Source organism: Seriola aureovittata, chromosome 12 (genome assembly GCF_021018895.1).
Source record: "Seriola aureovittata isolate HTS-2021-v1 ecotype China chromosome 12, ASM2101889v1, whole genome shotgun sequence".
Classification (NCBI taxonomy): Eukaryota; Metazoa; Chordata; class Actinopteri; order Carangiformes; family Carangidae; genus Seriola; species Seriola aureovittata.
In genome coordinates, this window is record NC_079375.1 from 7,489,378 (window position 1) to 7,511,746 (window position 22,369).

The 22,369-nt window shown below is 39.3% G+C and overlaps 2 protein-coding genes across 6 annotated transcripts in view; one reads left to right on the forward strand and one right to left on the reverse strand.

The window, feature by feature from the left end:
- The window catches only part of zfyve9a (zinc finger, FYVE domain containing 9a), a 35,698-nt gene extending 31,648 nt beyond the window's left edge, over nucleotides 1-4,050 (forward strand). For all 3 annotated transcript variants that reach the window (XM_056390735.1, XM_056390737.1, XM_056390736.1), the window contains one exon: nucleotides 438-4,050. In XM_056390735.1, the coding sequence (XP_056246710.1) occupies nucleotides 438-599 (162 nt within the window). In that variant the 3' untranslated portion in view covers nucleotides 600-4,050. The remainder of the gene's footprint in view (nucleotides 1-437) is intronic.
- A 265-nt stretch (nucleotides 4,051-4,315) lies between these two features.
- Nucleotides 4,316-22,187, reverse strand: cc2d1b (coiled-coil and C2 domain containing 1B). 3 transcript variants are annotated; one of them, XR_008829169.1, is made up of 27 exons: nucleotides 22,117-22,187; nucleotides 21,694-21,843; nucleotides 20,925-21,069; nucleotides 20,250-20,353; nucleotides 19,491-19,586; nucleotides 18,776-18,922; nucleotides 17,317-17,650; nucleotides 16,126-16,244; nucleotides 15,256-15,334; nucleotides 15,088-15,171; nucleotides 14,167-14,312; nucleotides 13,614-13,686; nucleotides 13,211-13,350; nucleotides 13,005-13,134; nucleotides 12,365-12,537; nucleotides 11,775-11,900; nucleotides 11,024-11,082; nucleotides 10,645-10,761; nucleotides 9,505-9,578; nucleotides 9,146-9,204; nucleotides 9,000-9,051; nucleotides 8,769-8,868; nucleotides 7,514-7,604; nucleotides 7,252-7,374; nucleotides 7,114-7,156; nucleotides 6,576-6,781; nucleotides 4,316-6,055 (listed from the first exon to the last, which is right to left on the reverse strand). XR_008829169.1 is itself a non-coding variant. In XM_056390739.1 (26 exons), exons 2-25 carry the CDS (start codon nucleotides 21,754-21,756, stop codon nucleotides 7,145-7,147), a joined length of 2,643 nt encoding a protein of 880 aa, XP_056246714.1. In that variant the 5' UTR covers nucleotides 21,757-21,843; nucleotides 22,117-22,187; the 3' UTR covers nucleotides 4,316-6,781; nucleotides 7,114-7,144. The 3 variants fall into 3 exon arrangements, 2 of the variants coding, with proteins under 2 accessions (XP_056246714.1, XP_056246713.1); XM_056390739.1 differs by having other exon boundaries at nucleotides 4,316-6,781; nucleotides 18,776-18,919; XM_056390738.1 differs by having other exon boundaries at nucleotides 4,316-6,781.
- Nucleotides 22,188-22,369: the final 182 nt, after the last annotated feature.

The following is a 22,369-nucleotide window of genomic DNA, read 5'->3' on the forward strand; positions in this document are numbered from 1 at the left end:
GATAAAACTTTTTCTTTCTTTTTTTTTTAACTTCTGTTAGCAGTCACAACAAGTTCTTTGTCATGGAGATCAGACCGGGGCCTCTTAATATAGACACTCAGTGGAGAGATGAAGGGAAACAAAGTACAACAAAGGTTCCTGGTTGGACTCAAACCAGGGATGTTGTGGTTCATGTTGCAGTTCATCTCTTCCCTGGCCTCCAGGGGTCCTGAGTTTAGAAAACTGATAAAATGCTTTTTTCTTCTCTTGTTCTGCATCACTCAGGCTGTTCCTGCAGTTACATGATAAATTCCTTTGCCCTGATATATTATATATATATATATTATATTATTATATAAAAACAAAACAACATTATCAACCCTGAGGAAAAAGTGATGATTTACTGTAACTCTAAACGTGGTTAGAATTCTGTCTACTGTCTGTCTTCGTTGTCACAGGTGGGTTACCTGGCAGGAAGTAACGGTCAGCCGCTCCTGCCTCAGTACCTGAGCGACCTGGACAGCGCTCTGATCCCCGTCATCCACAGTGGGGCGTGTCAGCTGAGCGAGGGCCCCGTGGTGATGGAGCTGGTCTTCTACATCCTGGAGATCATCTCCTAGGAGCCGGACACATCCCGACAACCTGGAGCTCCCACCTCCAAACATCTTCTTTTTTTTCTCTTCTTTTTCTTCTTTAACCTTCTGTCATCATCTCACAGCCTGGTCCTCCATCCCTCCGTCATCTCCCTTCAACCGTTTGCACTTCAAAAGAGCCAGAAAACTGTGCCGTGCCAGGTGGGGTAGCATTCCTCAAAAGTCAAACCTATGCATCCAACCACCGTCGTTTGTGCTCTGGAGGTCGCCTGGGGCCCGAGGAAGCTCAGAGCAGGGTCATCTGTCACGTGGCATCTTTCACCTCACCTGTCAGGTGCTTCGATCACACTGGGTCGGTCCTTTTACCCACACTGCACTGATCTATTAGATTAGCCAGGAGCCTGTTGGCCATTATGTTAATGCCACAAACATCAGTCATGTGAGTTGATTGTCGTCCTTTAAGCCGCTTATTGGCAGAGACAGACCGTGATGAACTGTGAGATACTCTTAGCTCTGGGTTGTAATAATCAAGCGTTTGAGACCAGAGCTTTAACAAGTAGCCCTGCCATTGGTGATTTTAAATGAATTATTAAATTAACAAAACTGAAGCTGCAACTAACGATTATTTTCATCATCAGTCAATCTGTTTATTTTCTAGATTTACTTAAAAAAACATCAGAGAAATGTCCACAATTTTACTAGAGCTCAGTGGCATCATTAAATGTTTGTGTCTGACCAACAGTCCAAAAGCCAGATACTCAGTTTACTGTAAAAACACATCTGAGAACATGGAACATCAACTTTTGCTTGAAACTAACTTAAACGATGAATCAATTATCAAAATATTTGGCTATTTTAATCGACCTGTTATCGACTAAGCTCTAAATGAAACCATGGTGCGTGAATGCAAGTCATAACTTGATGCTGAATGGCAGGGAAACGTATTGATCTGTGTGATCAATAGAATTTTCCTTTATTACTACAGAAACTGCTGGTTGTGATAAAATAATAATTACTTTTTTCAAAAGCTGCAGTTCCCCTGTCGCTGTGAGGTTACAAGGACGTTGGTTTTTGTTGAAAAAGCAACAAAGAGGCACCCAAATCTATTCATGGCATTATTTTTGAAGGCAGTGTTACTTTACTGCATTTTGTACGAATGAAGTTGATAAACTAAACAGAAAACACCTAAATCAAATCAGTATTTGCTGTGACACGGCTGCATGTGTGGGTATTCGGACGCACCCACTGTCCGACTCCAGCGGTGGTGTTGCGTAGCTCCGCGGCCTCTTAAATCACCCGTCAGTCCAACGTCACTGTGGCAGCCAGCGGTCCTGAAGCACTGAACTCAAAGGCCTCTGTGTAGCACGGCTGCTCTTTCAAGGGAGACTCATATCCACCGCTGAAAAGTTTGGAAGTTTTCTCTGAAGTCACGTTAACAAGGAAAACTTGAAATCATCGAACGAGGAGGGAGAAGGTTTCTCTGTGTGGTGATTACGTTTTGTTTTTTGTGTTTTGTTTTTTCTTTTTGCACCGTGGTGCTCAGTGCCTGCAGCAGCAACTCATCAAGGGAAAAAAAAAAAACAAAACATCTCTGCTTCATCTCTTAAGCTTTACTCATCAATCACCAGATGCTTTACTTCATGGACGCATTGACTTGTACATATTTTTGTAGGCAGAACAATTTCTCCTCCATTATATTATATAGCATCTGTAGCCTCCAGAGATCCCACTGACAGACAGTATTATTGAAGTGACCGTCACAGACTCCTGCTGTGAAATAAGATCACTTGTTACTCTGAAGTCAGAAAGATGCTCTTTTGTCCTTAGGTAGACAGCTGATCAAAAGGTTCCAATGCTTTATTGATAAACTCAAACAATCTGTAAATACAGCTGAAAAAGCAGAAGAGGGAAAACTTTTTAATCTCATCAATCAACTTCAGAATCATCAGCGCGCAGTGTTTCGTCCAGCAGTGGTTAGAAAAACCTCTCAAGTTATTTTGGCGTCTTTTTAATCATACAAAGAGAATAACTGTTGAAGATGTAAAGATATATATAAATATATATATAAACTGCAGAAGCAGTGCACTGGATTCTAAGCCATTTACAGGAGGGATAAAGCGAGCGTCGGGGTTGCTGCCACTGTGTTGTGGAAGACTAAAGTTTTTCCAATTGAAACGTTCAGTGTCTAAAGATCCAGGGTTCCTGCAAGATCGACTTGAAGCTGAATGTATTTCATCTCACATTTTCTACAACTGATCATCCTTCCAAAAACCTGAAATCATCACCATCCTGCTCCAGACTTTGCAGACCTGTGTAGGAAACCCTGTAGATCACCGATGTGTTGTCTTCAAAGGCCTCAACTGTTTGTGTATCTATAAACAGATCAGGCTGTTGGAGGTCTACCTGCAGCCCCCCCCCCCCCGCTCTGTACTGTGCTGTGCTCTCCCTCAGCAATGTGGACCTGGAAAAAAAAAATCTTAAGAATGTATTCCTCCCTGTTTCTGTTCAAATCTGCAAAATGTGTTTTTGTTTCCGACCAGACTAATCACCAAAAACCCCACCGTGTCAAGTGGACATGCTCTGAACAGTATTCATTCTGCATCTTTAATCATGCTCATGTAAAACCAGAAGGGGCTACGCAAAAAGTACTGCCAGTGCAGTACCAGAGGTTTTTGTTGAAGCATTTTATTGGAGCAAATCTCGTCATCACAACTGAGAATCAGACAATCACATGAAAATCTGCAGAAGAGCCGACGCTTCCAGTTTCAATTAGACCTGTAGGTATTCTGTATTAATTTATTACTCAATTTGAAGTATTTTAGGAGCTACTGTAGCAAAGTAATTCTAGTAAAGCTGATTAAAATGTTGAGGTCAAAAGTCACCAGTTCTGGGTTAATTTACTGTGATCATACCAGAGCTGGTGTCGCTGAATCACTGTGTCTTCACTGTGTGACGTTCAGCAGTTCCGTTTTTATAAAAATTAGCATAAATGAAGAGGAGACTTCAAGGATTTATTTTCTCAGACTCCCTGTTTTATGTTAATTGTTATTTCTGGCATTATCTGACGTGTGCAATATGTCCTAAATCCAAAAAAAGGTGCAATTTGTCTGACTGAAAGTAGCATTTATTTTTTGTCTTCAGTTGTAAGATGTTACTATCCAAACCTATAACACTGCATGCAAACAGAAACGAGCTTGAAAACAGTGAAGAGAGCAAATCAACTTTGCATTTTAACAGTTGTATCCTCTAGTTTGTGGATGAAACGTAGAAAACAACCCACTCTTTCAGTTTTCATTGTCTGGGTTTTGTTAAAATATTATTATTATTTTTTTAAACAAACATTGGTCAAAAATGTTTGAAAAGCCAAAAACCCTGTACATGTTTTTCTTTCTTTACACTACAAATGTCAAGAAAAGTGGTCTTTATGAAATAAAAAAACTGTAGTATATGTAAAATAAAAACTTATAGAAAATTGAAATGAGTGGTTAATTTTTTTCTAAATCAGATTTTTTACTCAAAGGAAAGCAACAAGTATTAGAAAATACTTCAGTGCAAAACTAATCCAAGGTATTTTTTTAATGGAACATTTTAAGCAGGATAGAGAAATTCAGTCCATAATTAAAAACAAAATAAGTTCTCGTTTCTGTTTCAGAGATTCTTTCGTATCGTTTCTGGAAATCTATATAACGCGACATCATTGATCTTTGTAAACACGAAGATGATCCAGATATTACAACACAAAATAAAATGATTGGTGACAATGTGCTTTAATTAGTTACAATTAGGACAATGTTTTTAGTTAACTTAATGTCAGTTGTCAGTTGCACTGATTCATGATGTTTTCTTAAAATAGTGCTGCACAGAATAAAAACAAAGAAGAGAAACGAAATGTTGTGACCACTGTAACGTTTGGCAACTAAATCATGTTGCAGACAAAGTTGAGGTAAACCTGTTGGAAATGGGATTCATGTAGTTGGCTCAGTATGTTTATGGCTTCTTTTGTCAGCATTTGTTTCAATGCTGTAGTTGAAACTTTAAAGGGTCAGTTCACTATTTAAAAATCACATCTTGTCTCAATTTTCTCACTTACAGCTTTATTAATAGATTTTATTTGGCCAGTTTAGTTTCTGACAAATTTATGTTCTCTCTTTTAGCTCTATTTTTGGTCTCTACTATGTTCACCAGCTCGTCTCTGAACGTGTCTGTTGTTTGGTGTAGGTACCAAAACAATATGCTGAAAGAGGCTAAAGCGAGGGATGAGTTCTAGCAGCAGGTAACATTTTGGATCCCTTATCGGATCTTTCACTTTAAATGTTCATCCACTGTGTTGAAGTAAGAAGTTGAGACGGTTTGAAAACGTAAAACAGACGAGTGCTCGGCCTCAGCCCTCCACCAGTGTTACACTGTATCCTGTGACCTGTAGCAGGTTACCTACAGGTAACGTTAAGTGCGCTGTGAATGTGAAACAACAGTGATTTATTTAATTAACACTCACTGAATGATAGAAAATAGTATTAATATTTTCACTGTGTTGTTTTTACTTAAACTTCTGTTCGGAACAAAATGGTTAAGTGCTGTAGTTTCTATTAGTGCCAGTGTCGTGCTCGTCTGGTCATTGGTCTGAAAATAAATGACAAACTACGTTATTAACGTGATTGGAAGAGGCTAAATTCTACTGTGCAGTCTTCTATGATACTTTTTTAAAAATATTATAACTGTTTTACTATATTGTAATTTTATTGCCTCCACTTCTGGATGCATACAGAAGAGGTTAGTTGTTGACAAATACACCACTACTTTTAACTACATTGTAATGTGTTACAAACTATTTGTTAAATTTCGTTTTGTAATTTGGGTGAACTGACCCTTTAAAGCACAAAGGGATTAATCCCAAGTTACAGAACTGATGCATAGTTTTCAAAGATGGTTCCACACGTTTACATTTTTTTTTCGCTCACCTGCTCAGTCTGTACAGATTTAACAAATTAAATTTAACGTGTCAGTCAGTGAGCATCAGAGGTGTTGGTGGGTGTGCTTTTGAACTTTATGCTAAGCTAAGCTAATTGACTCCAGCTTCATATGCTCATCAAATGAATTCAATGAATTTCCCAAAAGGATGATATTATGGTCGAGTAGATGGTGTGTACTTAGAAATGACTTTTTTAACATAATCATCTGTTAAATAATGAATCTGTCTTAAGATAAAATAAATAGCTTTCTCTCTTAGACTGAAACTTCTCACAAACTTCGCTCAGATTTGTGTTGTTCAGTGTAAACAAGACAAGACCAAAGAAAATCTAACACACCTAAAGCCACAGATAAATAAGAGAACAGTTTAAAGATTTATCAAAGTGAAAGGTGCCAAAAAGGGAGTGTGGTTTTTTAAAATAATTCTATAATCGTACCTTGTATAGTAGCTTGATTTCTTGGCTTACTCCTGTAACACATCTGTGAGGGTGCTGCGTCTGCCTGATGTTTTCACACTGAGAAGCAGATGAATTGTTTGGAAAACAATAGAAAGAAAAAAAGAAAAAAAAAAAAACCCTGACAATTTCTGTCTTGTCACATATATTAACCTCTCGTGTCGTCCACTGTCGCAGGTTTGGCAGCTAAAGGCGCTTTCAAATATGCAGGATTTTACAGCAACAGTGATTACTTTGGTATTAGTGCATAGGTGCAGTTCTAGATACCAGAGCTGTATAATATGAGGAATATGTACACATTCTTTGATATATTATATTAACTTAAGTCATGTCGGGCAGCAGGATCAGGTTAGCTCGACACTGAGCCCCTTCAACATTAGCACAGGACACACTGCCGTCCTCCAGGAGCCACACTGATGCAAGAGGAAAACATTTTGGGAAACTGTTTTTCTCTGACTTAAATCTCAAAGAGCCTTCAGCTTGTTGCCCTGAAGTCTGCCTGAGGCATCACGACCTCACAGCAGCTCCTCAGACTGGAGGCAGTCTCCAGGTTCATGTCACTGAGCCAGAGCTGACCTACCGTAAACCAGCTCCCTGTCTCCTCCTGGTGGACCGCCGTGTGAAAGGGAGCTCGTGTGTCTTGCAAATGTGCAAAAGTTTTAGAAAGTCAAAGACCCGTGTAGGTCTGAGTCCAATCTGAACCACAGACCGTCCTCGTCAGATCTGAAACGCCTTCCTCTCTCTACCTCTTCCTCCTCTGAGTGTTTTTGATTGAGTGCCTTTTATCTGGAGGACAAACACATTATCAGTCAGCTGGAAATTCAAAGTATTAAATCATATTATCAAACAATCATATTCTTAAACACATTTAAAGTAGTAGTTTGGGAAATATGCACATTTGCATTTGTATCCTACATCTGTAGGATAAACATGAAGCCACAGCCTGTAAGCTTAGCTTAGCATGAAGCCTGGAAGCAGGGGGAAACAGCTGGCTTGGCTCTATGTGTTGTCAATCTTCTCATGTAACTCTCAGCAAAAAAGTCTAAATCCCAACATGTGAAATTATTCCTTTAAGTTCAATAATGTTCTATCTGCATTTAACTTGTAGAAATAATTACCTGTATCTTGTCAGTTGTCTTTAATCTTCATCTACAGAAGAACCTTGAAGTTAAAAAAAAAAACATCAGGAGTTTTACACAATTATCAGGTTTGTCTTTTTACATAATAAAAGATCAACAGAGTGAATTTAGTGCTACCTGTGACTGGTCGATCACAAGCCAGCGCTCGGTGCTCGTCTGCGTGTCCTGACCGCTCAGAGGCTCCCGCAGTCGGATCTTCACTTCAACACGACCTCCTGTGGGCTTACGACCATCCATCACCTGGCAGGACAAACACAACACTGATGTTTACAGGAGCGTCTTTCATCTCAAATGGGACTGAAAACGACCTCTGACCTCTGACTTCTCTCTTCCAGGTTCTTTTTCTGTTCCAGTCGTTTTCAAACTAAGTGCCGCTCACCTCTACGATTTCCCTGATTTCACTCTGTGACTCCAGTTTGTCCAGCTTCACGAGGGCCGTCCCAACCGGCTTGTCGCTCCGCAGGAAACCTCTGAGAGGGGACGCACAACGACAACAACATCACTGTCACTTTACTCTGGCATGACAGTGTTTGTGATGAATGAGACACTGGACATCCTTTAAGTAAAATCTGAATGTTTTTAATTTTACTCTTGATATTTCCAACAGAACAAAAGGTTTTAGGCAGGTGTCTCACTCTACATGTAGAGCAGCCTGGAACACTGATATCCTTCTACGATAATCGAAGAGCGGTTTTTGTGTCTGTCTGTGTAACTGCTTCGTCTAGGAAGCAGCTAGGGGCACAACATTTTGAAGGAATCAATTTTCTTAATGAGGCCTTTCAATCGACACCAGATTTTTCCTCGTTCAGTCGTTTTGTTCTTTTTTTCCCTTGCGCATATACTACGTTATGTACGGTAACACTGTATCGAGGCTTGGGGGTCACTTCTTGGTCTACTTTGCTACTGTTTTATTGGATTAAACAGTTTACATTATGAGCAACAACAGTAACAGCACAGCAAGATGTGAAGACGCCAAACACAAGAGATTCACACGTGGAACCGAATCTCCAGAGAGGTCAGGTAATAATTGCAAGAAAATGAGCGAGCTGGCGTCTAACTCTACCGCTCCACACGGCCTCCTCCAGGGGACAGAGAGCCACCAACGTTATTGAAGGAAATGAGGAAGGAATAACAGACAACACTGTGCACAAGGAGCTACTGTAATTCTGTATATGTAGCCGTACTTTGGCAACTGCAACTGTCAACAAACACTAAAGTTTTGTCTTCCTTTTTACTTCTCTTTTACTCTTTACCTTCTATAATGACATGTACATTTCTATGCTTCACCTCATCTGTTTTCATAACCTCAGCAGTAGTTGATGCAGTGTTAACCTCAATCTTTTCTTTTTTCCTCCATATGAAAGGTATCAGATGCAGTAACGCCTACAGACTCCAGATTCAGATTATTTTATGTTGAGTTCAAGGCTAAATGAAGACTTGTAAGATTATTTTTTTATATTTCATTGCCAACGTGATCAGATCAAATCTTTGGAGTGTCGGAGGACACCGGAAATCTCAAGGAGACACAAGGAGAACATGCGAACTGACTTTAAATAAGAACTCACATTCATGTCCTAAACCTAAGGCAGGGTGTCGCGCTGCGGCGTGAGCGAGCTGATCCGTCTGTGACTCACCCTTTGTGCAGCAGCTCCAGTTTGAGGCCTTTAGACGTCACCACCCTCCTGAAGCCGCGGTGGTTGCGGTTGATTGACAGCGTGAAGCTCTGGTTGTATTCTGGTTGAAAGAGATGACAGATGAAGAGATGCAGAACTAACATTTATTCAGCAAACAAAGTACTTTGGACAGAAAATAAAGTTCCCAATTAAAAATATGTATTTAGTCCTACAGTGATCTTCATGTCTCACCTGGGGAGTTAGTGTTCTTGATGACAGCTGTTTTGTGTTTCTGAGGCTGCTCCTGGTGGTGACAAAACAAAAACAAAAAAAGTTACCATTGGTGATGATCATGTCAGCGGCCGTGGTAGCCGAGAAAAGAAAACAGACTCTCTTACAGTGCTGGGGTAGGGGAAGTCAAACTTGACATAAGCATCCAGATCGTTTGTTTGGATTCCTGAGGGAAGAAGAAAAGTTTATATCACAAAGCATCGAACTGTATGTGCTTTTCCAACAATGTTTATATATTTTCTATTTTTACCAGACCTTCATTTCTGAACTGAATGTGAAGTTTTTGGTTAAAAATAAACTGTAAGAGTCAACACGACCATAATGACAGAAAGTTTAAGGTCACAGCAACTTATATGTAAGCCTTTTAAAACAGAAGTTTTCGGTGTATTTAAAACCATGTACTTGCAGCCCCTGTTTGGACATATTGTACTGTGCAGATCTGATATGTTTAGACTGTTCTCTTTACCACTTGGTGCAGGAAGATTCATCCCTTTTACGATAACAACAACCATGTCAGTACTGCTCAGCTCTGGAAATATCCTGAATGGAGGGAAAGCAGGAAGGAAGAAGAGAAGAAGGAAAGTGAAAGAAGAAAAAAAAGACATGATGAGTGATTAATAAGTGATGGAGTACAGTTGGAGTACAGACGGAAACAAAACTGCATCAGCAAAGAAAACAATCACCAGAGATAACTCTTAATCTGCTCTGGAGAAGAGCTACCATTTACAATATTTAAAAATTTTACATTTAATGTCCTCAAGCTTTGAGACCTGCAGTTTGATACAAGGCAAAATCATTTTTTGGAGAACTGGAAATGATGCAAACTATAAACAGAAACAACAAGAGGGCTTGTTCACTGTTGTATCCACAACAACGGCAGAGGGTGTGCGTTGTCTTTTTTTTGGACACCTTTGGGCCATTTCCATATTCGTTAAGAAGTGAACACAGACAACAGACATTAACAATAACCTTTCCCTCAAATGTTTAAATGCACTGTTTGTTTTTTTCATGAACTTAACATTTTAAAAATATTCCAATTGTGGCAAGCATGTAAAGATTTGGGCGCCCTACTGAGTCAGTACATAGTCAGCCCCTCATTGGTAGAGCGCACAGCTTGCTAACACTTTTTGCAACCAGCCGAGAGTCTATATATTCTTGATTTAGGAATTTTCCTCCAGTCTTCCTGCAGATCGCGTCAAGTTCTGAGGTATTTTTAGGCACATGTTTAAGATCCATCAACAGAATTTCCAAAACCTTCAGCTTGTGTTTATTGAAGTAGTTCATGGTGGATGTTGAGCTCTGCTTTGCATCATCCTGTTATAAAAACTTTGCTGCATACAACTGTACAGGATATGCTTCATTCATATTTGAGAAAAAAAATGAAAGAAAAGCTTGTGCCTCAGTGCAACAGATGAGTTATTAACATACAATATATCAAACATCTACTTTCAAATATTATAAATACATAACAAAACATGCCACTTCTTATTCTAGACCAGGGCTAGTTTAAAAGTTTTTCTACCTTAACAACTAATGACACAACACAGTTTTTAACTTATAATTTATATATAATCTAATCTATGTCAGATTTCCTGAATGTGCCCACCTGACAGTGTGAAACGATCTCTCTTCAAAGTGATGTTTAGGAGGAGGCAGACCCCTCGACTGAGCCAGCTTCAGGACCTCCAGACTCTTCTTACAGCTCTCTGCCATCTTCTCAAACCTGGAGGATACAAGTGCCAGCACACAGAGTCAGTGAACGCAACATGGTCTTTTTTTTTTTGTATCATCATGCTGCTGTTGTTCACTATGTATTTTAAGATTTAGATGTAACTACTCAGGAAGCCAAATTAACCAAAGCATAGAAATTACTACTAATAAAGTTGACACAGAGTGATGTTGCCAGTTCCAGTGTTATACCTGAGCTTGGAGTTTGTATATAAACCTAAGCTGAATGAAAACTGTGAGTGACACAGGAGTCTTACTTTGTAGTTTCGGAGACGTTCCCCAGGTGCGTGAATTGCTTGGAGTGAGTCATGCATTTCTAAAAGGAGGAGAGTCAGGAGAGTCACAATCAGTGCAGAGAAACCAGACTGGGAACAGAAAAAATAAACTTTTTGTGGATGTGAATTAATTTAGAGATTTCTAAATATATCAGAGAGTTAAATATGTTGGGTTTTAGAGAGATTCAAGTTTCTCCTGGCAATGGAAATTCTAAAATTGGAAACTGTCATGGTGTTGGCAGAGTATACATGCACACACATTTAAAAACATTTACTTGTATAATAAATCATTTCAAAATAAAATAAAAAGAAAATAACGATAGACATCACAGGTATTTATTTAAACCTGTTTTCAGATTTGTGCTGAGACTTGATACAGTAAATGACAGTCCTGTTTTTATGTTAAGTCTGTTGTTGTAAACCCTAATATGTTGTAATCCATATTTTTTTCCCCATATAATTGATGTGTAGAAAATGTCAGTATTGTATATTTCTATAATGTTCAGTTTCAAACAATCCTGTTTCTATTATACGGTTACTTTTATTATTAGTTTGTTAAAATGACCACATTTCCCCAGGGACGTGACAAACATGAACGGTGGTCCAAGAGTCAAAATGTTGTGAGAATTTGTTTTTAACAATAATATAGATTTTCTTCAAAATACAAGTTTTGATAAACATCATTTTAACCTGTAATCAGAGAAATCTTGCAGCCCTAATCCTGCAGTTTTACCTCATACTGCTCTTTGAGGATCTTGGCCAGCTGTGTGTAAACCTGCTCGGCTTTCTCCGAGATCTGAACGTCGCTGTGATGAACCAGGATGAAGTCGTCGTCTTCGTCACCAGGGGGCGACGGCACCTGCAGGCACAGCACAGACCATGGCACAGTCATGGTCAGCTACAGTGGGGCGCCATGTGTTCCCCTCAACCATTGTTCATGTTTTGAGGAATAGGAGCGCTGTCAGTACACCTCATCTCCACGAAGATCTCAGTTCATTATGATTTTACCAAAGTATTCCACGTAAATTACGTAATGTTTTGTCAGGATCTCTTTCAATGGTTAAGATGTGAAAATGTTAATGCACTTTTTGTTTTGCCTTACTAAAACTCTATAACATTTTCTTGATGGGTTTGGTCGCACCAACATATACAACAAATAAAGTTCCACTTGCTCTATCCTGGGCTAAAACATTAGTCAGAAAATAATGCAGTTTCTACTGATAGATATGAATAAGGTCCATTTCTACCTGTAAACCATTAAAGGATCCAGTTGAAAACAAAACATATACTGCCAGTAGCAGAGTAAATCTACTCTCTGCTCACCGTGCTGATGTCCACAGATTTCCCGCTGCGCGCTGCCTCAATCATGGGGTCGAAGCCTTTGGCGGTGCGGAGGAAAACCTTGGCCTGCTCCATGTCGTTCTTCTGCTTCGCCTGCAGCGCCGCCTTCATGTACTGCTTCTTCCGACCCTCCAGGAACTCCAGCTGCTGAACAGCTGGAGGACAGAGACAGAAAGAAAATTGAAGCTGAAACACTTCTAAACAATTACTTGTATTTTTGAGTGGGCATCAGGTTCATCTCTACAGAGATGCTACATACGGATAAAATCAGCTGTCTTACTCTGTTTACAAGGATAAGATTTGATGGATTATTTTAATCATCCATCATTCTGGTGATTAATTCATTGATTATATATTTTCTTGAATTATTAGGTTAATTGTTTAGTCTCTGAAAGGAAAAAAGAGCCCACAGTAATGTCTTCAGTTTGTTCGTTTGATATTCTTAATTTAGAGTTACTTAAGATAAAGAAAAGCAACAAATCTTCACATTTAAGAAGCTGACACCGGAGAATATTTGTCATTTTAGCTTTAAAAATGACTGAAACAATTTTTACTGATTTAAGAATAGAGGTGATTAATGTTCTGTTGATCAGGTAAGTATTGCTCTACTTTTGAAACTGACCTGTTGGCGAGAGTCCATCCCTAGCAGCTGATCTTTCGGGTGAAGCTGAAGGAGTCCTTTTCCGTCCATGACCTGCGGTGGAGACGTCTAACGTGACCTTCTTTGGCTCTTCTGGAACAGCAGGCTTCGACTACGACAGACACAAGACACTGTAACAACAATTTATCCAGAGAGACCTCGGAAAAATGATCATGTAAAACAGCCACCTCCTCTTCTTTCTCCTCATCATCTTCTTCATCTGGTGCTCCAGCAGCATCAGCAGAGGCGAGTTTATTGGCTGCCTCCAGAGCAGCAACGAATCCCTGCTCAGCTCCTGTTGCCTTGTGGCCGGGGATTGGAGGAAAGCCTGTGGAATAAAAACAAAATGCTCATTCTGACTTGGATTAAAGTTCTTAAACACTACACCTTAGATTTACTTTTATCTTTTGGTCAACTTCAAAAACATGTCTTGTGGCACTGGTACAGAGACTCAATGTGTTGTTATATAGTTTAAGTAACACCACGGGACTACAGAGCATTAAACACAATGCAAATCCAATTTCACAGAGCTACAAGTAACTCAAAAATTATACTGTCAACTCAAAAACATGAATCAACAAAGAATCTCACCAGGGGGAACTGGCAGCTCATCAAAGTCGACTGCTTTTCCTGCTTTGTGAGCTCGGATGGCGCTCTGGTATTGCTGCAGGAGGAGAGACGTTAAATGGTTTAAGACAACAGAGGTAATGCTACAGTATTTTGTTTGTTCTTATCCATGCATAGTTTGAGGGGTCAATGTCATTATTAACATGACAACTCTCTGCAACACTGGTAACTGTTATTATTAACTGTTATATGTAAAAGAACTAAACAGCAGCTTAAAGATTGATCCTTTTCTCTCTGTCTTTGCACTTTTTTCCCTGTTCAACAAACCTTGACCTATATTTCACATAGAGCTGAAACAATTAGTCGATTAGTTAGTCGATAATCAATTGATATTCTAAGTGTTGCATAATCTCTGGTTTGGAAAGAAAAGAAAACCATTCTGATAACAGTGGCAGCTTTATTCTCTTTTATGATACCTGTACCAACTCGGGGATAAACAGAAGGACTAAACCTGCTCACAACTATTTCATTTCCGCTCTCTAAAGGATATCACCAGGGGAGTCTAGTCTCAGTGTACCTTAGCAATGCGGTCGTGCATTCGTGCCTTGCGGTCGTCTCCGCTGGCTTTAGCCTGAGCCGACGCCTCCACATACTTTGCCCGTCTCTGCTCAAGAGCCTCCAGTACGTCTTTGGGAGCTGCAGGGGCTGATGGGGCTGCAGGGGCTGAGAAAGCGAGACAATGTTAACAATCTAATAGTTTCTCCATATATCTTTTTTTTTTTTTTTTTTTGAGATTTTACCTAAAAACTAATCCAAACAGAAAAACTAAACATATACTGAATTAACTCTGAGCTTGAGTATTGTTTTAAATGTTCTGAAATTCATCAGTGCTGTGTTGTCTGTACAAAACATTTGGCACTAAGTATCTTAGTGAAGAATAAATAAATAAGACTCTGATTCAGTACTGTAGACGCAATTTGGCTGGAATTCAAAAAGTATCCAGCTTTGATGCTTTACCATCATCTACTGGTGTGTGACAGATGAATATAGACAAAGTCTGTTCATATTAGTACGTTGGTCTCCTTCTGTTGTAGCAAAATTTGTTTTGTCAACTGGTTTTGAATTTCAATTTGTTCTATTCACTTTTTTTTCTTTTCTATTCACAAATCCAAATTATCATTATCATTCATTATCTGCCGTGTAAAGTTTTGGTGTATTGTTATTTGCAGTTTTTAAAAAAATTCTCTATCAGACAAACAGTCTCTGTAGACATGCTTATACATGCTGTGCACAACACAAGCGGTGTGTTTCCACGTCTTTTAAGTCACCTCTTATGTAAAGCTCAAGGTGACATTAGCTGACTGATAAAAATACTGTTAAGAGACGTGAGAAGGAACTCGAAACAGCACTACATGACAGGTCAAAACGAAACTTCACTTCGCCGCCTCAACAACACAAGATCATGTGGTTACTACACAAATGATGGAATTATTTTTACCTGGAACTGCTGCAACCGGTTGGGTGACCTGTGTGTTTTGCCCAGAAGAAAGTTGCTTCACTGGAGCAGAGCTTCCTCCTGAACCTATGACACAATAACATGAGATGAACTGTATCACACAGCCAGCCTGTTACTAAAATAAAAACATGACATAACACGGCTCCTCACCCTGTCCTGGAGATGGAGGAAGGCCACTCAGGTCGACTGCTTGTCCTTTCTCCAACGCCTCAATCACTGCGTCGAACCTCTGCACCAAAAAAAATACAACAAATCCCAACAGTGTCCAACATAATGATGGTCTTTGTCAGCGTCCAAATTGTTGGCATGTTTCACATACTTGAGAAATCTTGCGGTCGGAATGTGAAGCAACAGACTGTATTTGGTTCAGAGTGATACATAGGTACATGAAATGTAGCTGACACAATCAAGGAACAGTTGTAGCTCAGCGTCGATACGTTTTATTTAATAATGAGGAGAAGTGTCTAGTGATTTATCCTGCTGATATTGTATGTTGTCAATTTCATTATACAGATTGCATGTATAAAAAGAACTGTAAAAAGAACTGAAACTATTTATTTGGCTCAAAACAAATAGAAATTGTATCATATGCTTTTTTTATGCATTTTTCTTTATTACAAAAATAAAAAATCCAGAGTCCAGATTCTACAAGGCAGTTACACATTAGTCTACAGGACTTCTATTACGCAAATTTCCCCTTTTACATTAGTTTCCTGATATTGTGCTAAAACCATAATATAAACTTAGGATGAAGAGATGGCACACACCAGAAAAAACACATTTTTAGTAGGATTCATATTTATACCAGGACTCCTGGAAGAGTGCACCAAGTTGAAGTTAAGACTTTTTAAGACCCTGTCTACAGCAGGCGACAGAAAAATATTTAAGATTTCAGTAACTTAAGTGTAAGGCTTATTTGAGACTTTTCAAGGCCAGCAGATAGTATGCAAAACATTTCTGCACATGAAACACTATCTTTGTTTTAAACAAAACGCCAAAGTCTGTAGTTGTGTAACTCACCTTGCTGGTCTTGAAGTAAAGTTTAGCTTGCTCCACATCTCCCTGCTTCTTGGCTCTCAGAGCCGCCATCTTGTATTCTTTCTGCCTCTCCAAAAGCATCGTCTTGGTTGCCTCGTTGGCTGTGGATTCACAGGATACACAACAAGTTCCACAGAGAAAGGCCACATTCATTACATATTCAGAAGCAACTTTTTAAATAACACAATCTCTCCACCTCAACCATTTAACTTATCTACCTCCAAGCAAAAAGATTAAAACTAAACCAATTTATGTGTGAGAACAAATTCCTCAGTGAGTGAACATATTATATACAGTACTTATACACAATAAATATGAGGAAGCCAAGATTTTCCATTGGCTGTGACTTAATTCCTATTACAATGTGTCAGTGTATGATATGCATGATATGTGCTGGAAAACAAAGTGCAAAATCAATACAGAAAAAAAAGTTTTACTTGTGGATTGTTATTTTGCCAATTGTACCAAAATATACCCAACCGGTCTCTAATTTAGGACAAAAAAATTGACCAAATAAAAACTCCACAAGTCCTTGTTGGTATTTACCAATCCTAGGCATCAACGTGCCTTATTTACTTTTGCTATGATGGACAACCTTTGGTAACCAATACAGTGACGTTTACACCTTTAAATCACCCACTGTGATGTTAAGGCTGAAACTAATCAATAAATCTGTGATTAGTTTCTTGACTGATCAATTATTTGAAGGAATTCTACATCGTAAGTTGACATGATAAAATGTTTTGTTAGGTCTGACCAACAGTCCAAAAGACAGTCTTCTATGATATTAAACTGAAAAAGAAAGAATTATCTAATAACTAATTATCAGTGATCATTAAACAACTGATCATTTCAGCATTAAATATTATGTTGTCAGGGACCAAATATTACTGTTACAAATCCCCGTGGCTCATCTTTTGACCATCTTCAAAGTGTGTTTGTAGTTTTTAACTTATAGCTTTAATGTGAGCATGTGGTAGCCGAGGCATTACAGTGGACAGATGACTGCGGTTGTCCTAGTTTGTGCTTTGCTGTGACTGGTGCACTGAGAGAAAGTGTTGGTGCAGTTGCAGTTAAAACATATTTCCCGCTTTTAATTGTCTAACCAAAACTTACTTTCTCTAATAACCACTATTATCACTGATATAACTGTGTAAACCAAGACAAACTGACCATCCGTCTGAGTGGTCTGCAGCAGGTCGGCAGGTTCCTCTCTCTGCTCCTCTGGAGATGGGACGCTGCTCAGACTGGGTGCAGTGGTGGATGACGACTGCTCCTCTTCACTGGTGGGCGTGACGATCTCTGGTACTGAAGGCGTTGGTGTTGTGGCTTCCGACTCCTCCTGCTGATCTGAGGGAGTGGATTCAGGACGCGAGGGTACAGGGGGAGCAGGTCGTGCAGGAACAGCGGGCCGAGGGGCGGAGGCTCCGGTGGCGACAGGAGGAGGGATTTCTGCCTCGTTCACAGGTCTCCCCTTTTTCACAGCAGCTAACATCGTCTCCAAAGTCTGTAGCGAGCAATAGTAACAGTCACTATCATTGAATTCAGAGAAGTATTTAACGTTCAATAAATAAAGCATCACTGCAGTTCAATCCAGACAAATTAAAAACACAACTGTAAAGTGTGCAAGCGGGCATGCACAATGTGCACATGTTATTTTATATGATGGAAATGAAAATCTGAGAATTGATTTAAAGATGACAAACAGCATGAAGTCCTCCAGGGAGCTAAACCGTGTGATCAGACAAATGCATTCCAAAAGACAGGCTGTCTCTCGTGTTTCTACAAATCTGTAGCTTTTGGGCATTTTTAGTGCTGCTCATAGAATTTACATACAGTCTTCAGCTCTGATTGGGAAGCTGTTTTCAGATTGAAAACTGCTTTTCAAGCTGACAGTTTTTTTTCTTCTGGCATTTTGCTTTTAAATCTTACAGTGTAGATCCAGACAAAGAATATAGTAAATGGACAGAGGTATGACATGCAAGAAAAGTCTGCATCTGGAATCCAACCATTTACATAGTGGTGACGTATGTGAGTTATATGTCTCAACCACAAATCTACCAGATGCAAAATTACTTTTAGATGTTTTAGCCACTGAAATATACAGAACAGAGATACTAAAGAAATCATAAAATATTACAAATAACAAAAGACTTTCACATGCGATACTATATCACTGTATTTCTAACAAGTATTAAATGTGCAGCCAAGTCCTGATATCTCATCGTGTCATAGAGCTCATTTGTTGCTCATTTTGTCCTAAAACAATTCAAGTCTCATCAGTGTTGTGGGTGTTGCACTGGGTGACATGTTCCTTAATTACCACGAACACACCATGTACCTTTTTTTTTTTTTACAGGAAACACTCACTCACTCACTCACTCACTAATAAATAAGTATTCATTCACAGCTGAAAACAGTCCCCAACAAACATTCGTAAGTATTTCAAGAGTAAATTCAACGAGAAACTTCACTTTGTAAATAGACCGTATTGCTATTTTATACAACAAATCTTATTTCAAAAAATCAAAAAACAAATCCCATTTTATAACAATAACTTATTATTCGAAAACACTACTGTAATTTTGCACTTTGAGTATATATCTACTCATCAGGCAGTAGTCTCACCCACCTTCAAACCTCGATCGAATCTCCTGGCTTTGGAAGTCTCCCCTGCACTCTTGGCATTTTGTAAGGCCGTCTTGTACATGGCCACCCTCTCCTCCAGGGTGTGCTGGAGGCTGCCAGGAGCCGCTGAGGAGATCATTACTTCCTGCTTCTTAACAAGTGTAGTACCAAAACAAGAGGTAGGTGCAGTCAACATTTGGTACATCTATGTCAGGTCAAGAAATTACTCATGCAAAAACAGCAGCTTGAGATAGGAAAGTATTTGTCAGAGATATAAATAATACAACGAAATTCAGTACTAACTGCCATTTCTGCACATCTGTATCTCATCTTTTAATCATTTGTTTAAAATACATTAAGGATTCGAAGCTTTTTAAGTCGACTGAAACACAGATGGAATAAGCATCAGGAAATGTGGTTACAGGAATGCTTAGATTTACAAGCAATAATTGAAAATATTCAAGTGCATCTATTCTACCTGTCATATAATCAGGTAAACGACTACTGTTTTGAGGTTATATATAAAAGTAAATCCAAATTGGTAGAGTTTAAGATATAAAGAGGTAGATGAGTCTGTAGAGCTGCAGCAGGGAAAGAGGACAAACACGTCTGCCCTTTCCCGTTACCAGCAGACAAAAAATGATGCCAACTAACATGAATTTTGGTGAAATGATTTTAGTGTCAATGTGATGGCTGGCAGATAGCAGCACGTGTTGTACCTCAACTTGAGAAAATTCAACAGCAGCAGAAGATGTGGAGGAAACAGTTGCAACATCCTCAGCTTCCCCCTCACCCACCACTTCCTGTAGCTCTGCCTGATGAGGAAAAATAAAGCAACTGATCAACAGCCAACATTGACTGTTCTTATTCAGCTACGGCTGGTTTTCAGAGAACCAAGAGTGACACACGTTTTCCATCAACCAGTTTGGTAAATCGTGCTGTAGTGAAAGTTCTGTAAACCTAAATATGCAGGTGAAATTAAGACCAACAAATCAATCAGCCTAGTTAAACCACAACGTGTGACCTGTAAAATGTGCTGGCACAGATTGCAATCACAGTTACTGCAGCCTTTGCTCAGGATTGTCTCCAGCATTATAATACATATAACAAACAAATGTCTTTTCTTTGTCCTCCAGTAATCAGGTGGATTTATAATGGTTACTATAGCTATTAAGACATGTTCACTTGCATCTGTGCAGCTCAACTTTGCACTGAATAAATGCTGGTTTTGCTGCAGCTTATAATGTTTCTTACATGTTATAATGGAGTCAGTTTCATTTCTGTGGGCTTGACCATTAATAGAACACATTTGTTGAATGTCTGCACCGAGTTTGTACAGCTACTGCAATTGATTCTAGTTAATTTAAAACTTGTGTGCGGACAATGGTCTCCTTGTCCAAATCCTGAAATCTAAACCTGAACTGAAACTGGCACAAACGCCGTTATGAGAGCAGAGATGAATATACACAAACGCTTACCAACAGATCTTCGTCGTCTTCCACATCATTCTCATCTTCATCCTCATCCACATCCCTCATACACTCATCAGCCATTTTAGCAATGTCCTCCATGGGCAAAGGGCCTGCAACACAAACACACAGTCATATATCCAAGGGAGTTTACAAGTGACACCGGCAGAACATATCACATGATAAGGCATAACCACTTTCCCAGAACAATAAATATGCGGAATTGTTGCGGGAGGTTTCTAGTAACATAATCGTATCATAATGTTCTATATAGCCAAAAGAAAAATATGTGTCTATTGTAACTCGTAGAGGACTCACAACAGTGTTATCTGCAGTGTTTCAAGTGCTGATTCCTCTGTACCTGACAAATGTGATGTCATACTTTTCATCAAGCAATAAAGAAGATTTTTAATATGGAAAAGATAACAGTTTTGTGTGGGAGTTTGGGGAAGGACTTTTCCGAAACCCCCATGTAAAAACCAGTTTGGTGTCAAGGAACTTGACTGGTCTGCACAGACCTCTGATCTCATTTACCTTCCATGACACAATACAACTTAACATACAAGAGAAAAGCTCCTCAGACCTGACCTTCAGCTTCATCCGGATATTAGTCCAATCATGGAAAATAATACTGACTGTTTAAAGGGATTGTTTAGGATTAGAAATCATAAGCAATGCACTCACTCTTCCCCTTCTGCTTGGCTCTCCCTCTAGCAGCAGGTTTATTTCCAGTGATAGCAGCAAGTTCAGCCTCTAAGTCCGGGTCATCCAGATTCTCTTCCATACCCATCATCATCTCCTCAGGGTCCAGGTCTACAAACAGACCCATCTGAAACCAGGAAGCAAAAGATAAACTTTCCTTACCCCATTAATCATCTCATGAGCACTTGTTTATAACTGTTTATTGAATTTTCCAAGTCATATCCAAAAGAATTTTCCCACCGTAAACAAAGACACATGGTAAAACTTCAGTGTAGCTCACAATACACCTGCCCTCTGAAACATGGCGATGGTATACTCACTGGTTGTAAACGCATATTGTTTATCTGTTGTTTGTTTCTGGGGTTGTTTTGGTTTTGATTTTTAATTATTCCTACTGTGTTTTATTGTGTCTTTGTTTCAAGATAAAGTTTCGATTCACCACAACTGACTTGTATTTCTGCAATCTGCGAATCACTGGTGTCCTCTGCCCAGGAACAACATGTGAAATTTAGCTTTTAGCTGTATCTGGTACAATATATGTATCGTGTACTGCCCCTGTTTATTAAACGATAAATAACTACTTTGAGTACGTATTGCTGATCATGCTTCTGCGGTTTTAATTAGGTAAGGCTTTTACTTGTAATGGTAGTAATAGTGTTTACAGTGGTGTAATGACACTTTTACTTTTGTAAAGAATGTGAGTAATTCCCCAGCTGCTGCTCTTATCCAACATTATCGGAGTTGTTTTTACCTGCTTGGCTGCAGCAGCGCCCTGGCCTTTGGGCTGTGGTGCTCTCTTCTTTTTACCAAACATGTTGGTGTTGCTGTTGTTGTTGTTGTTGTTGTTTTGGCTTGTTGTTTAACAAGCCCCTCGGCGACACTCCAGTAATCCAAACGACACCTAAAACACAAACACATTAAAAAAAATATTTCTCCTGCTGTCGGCAGGAGCTGGTCGCAGTAGTTAAGATCATGTGAGCCGTTGTCAGGTGGCTCCAAACAGACAGCGAGCTGCCAACTGACGGTTACATTAGCTGAGCGGCTAGCCGTTAGCTAGTCATGCTTCTTGTCTCTAACTCAAAAAGTTTATTTGTGAGCAAGAAGTCGATTATCACGGTCAGTGCTGGTATTTTAGAGAATTTTATCTAGCTTGAAAAGCCTGTGTTTTTTTTACCTGCCAATTCACCACTTCATCTGGTAGTTTCCACAAGAACTGTTTCATTTCTGTGGTTTGACATGGTAATGGGTTTGTTTGAATACGCATGCGCAAAGCGAGGGAGCGTCCAAGTCAGTTATTTAAACTTCCCTGCGTTGTGTCTTCCAGGCAGCTGTGCCACCCAGTTTGTTCCTTGATTACAGAAAAAAATCAGTCGTATATTCCCACAATAATTTCCGAAAGTTATTCAGTCAGAATTTTGGAAACGTGC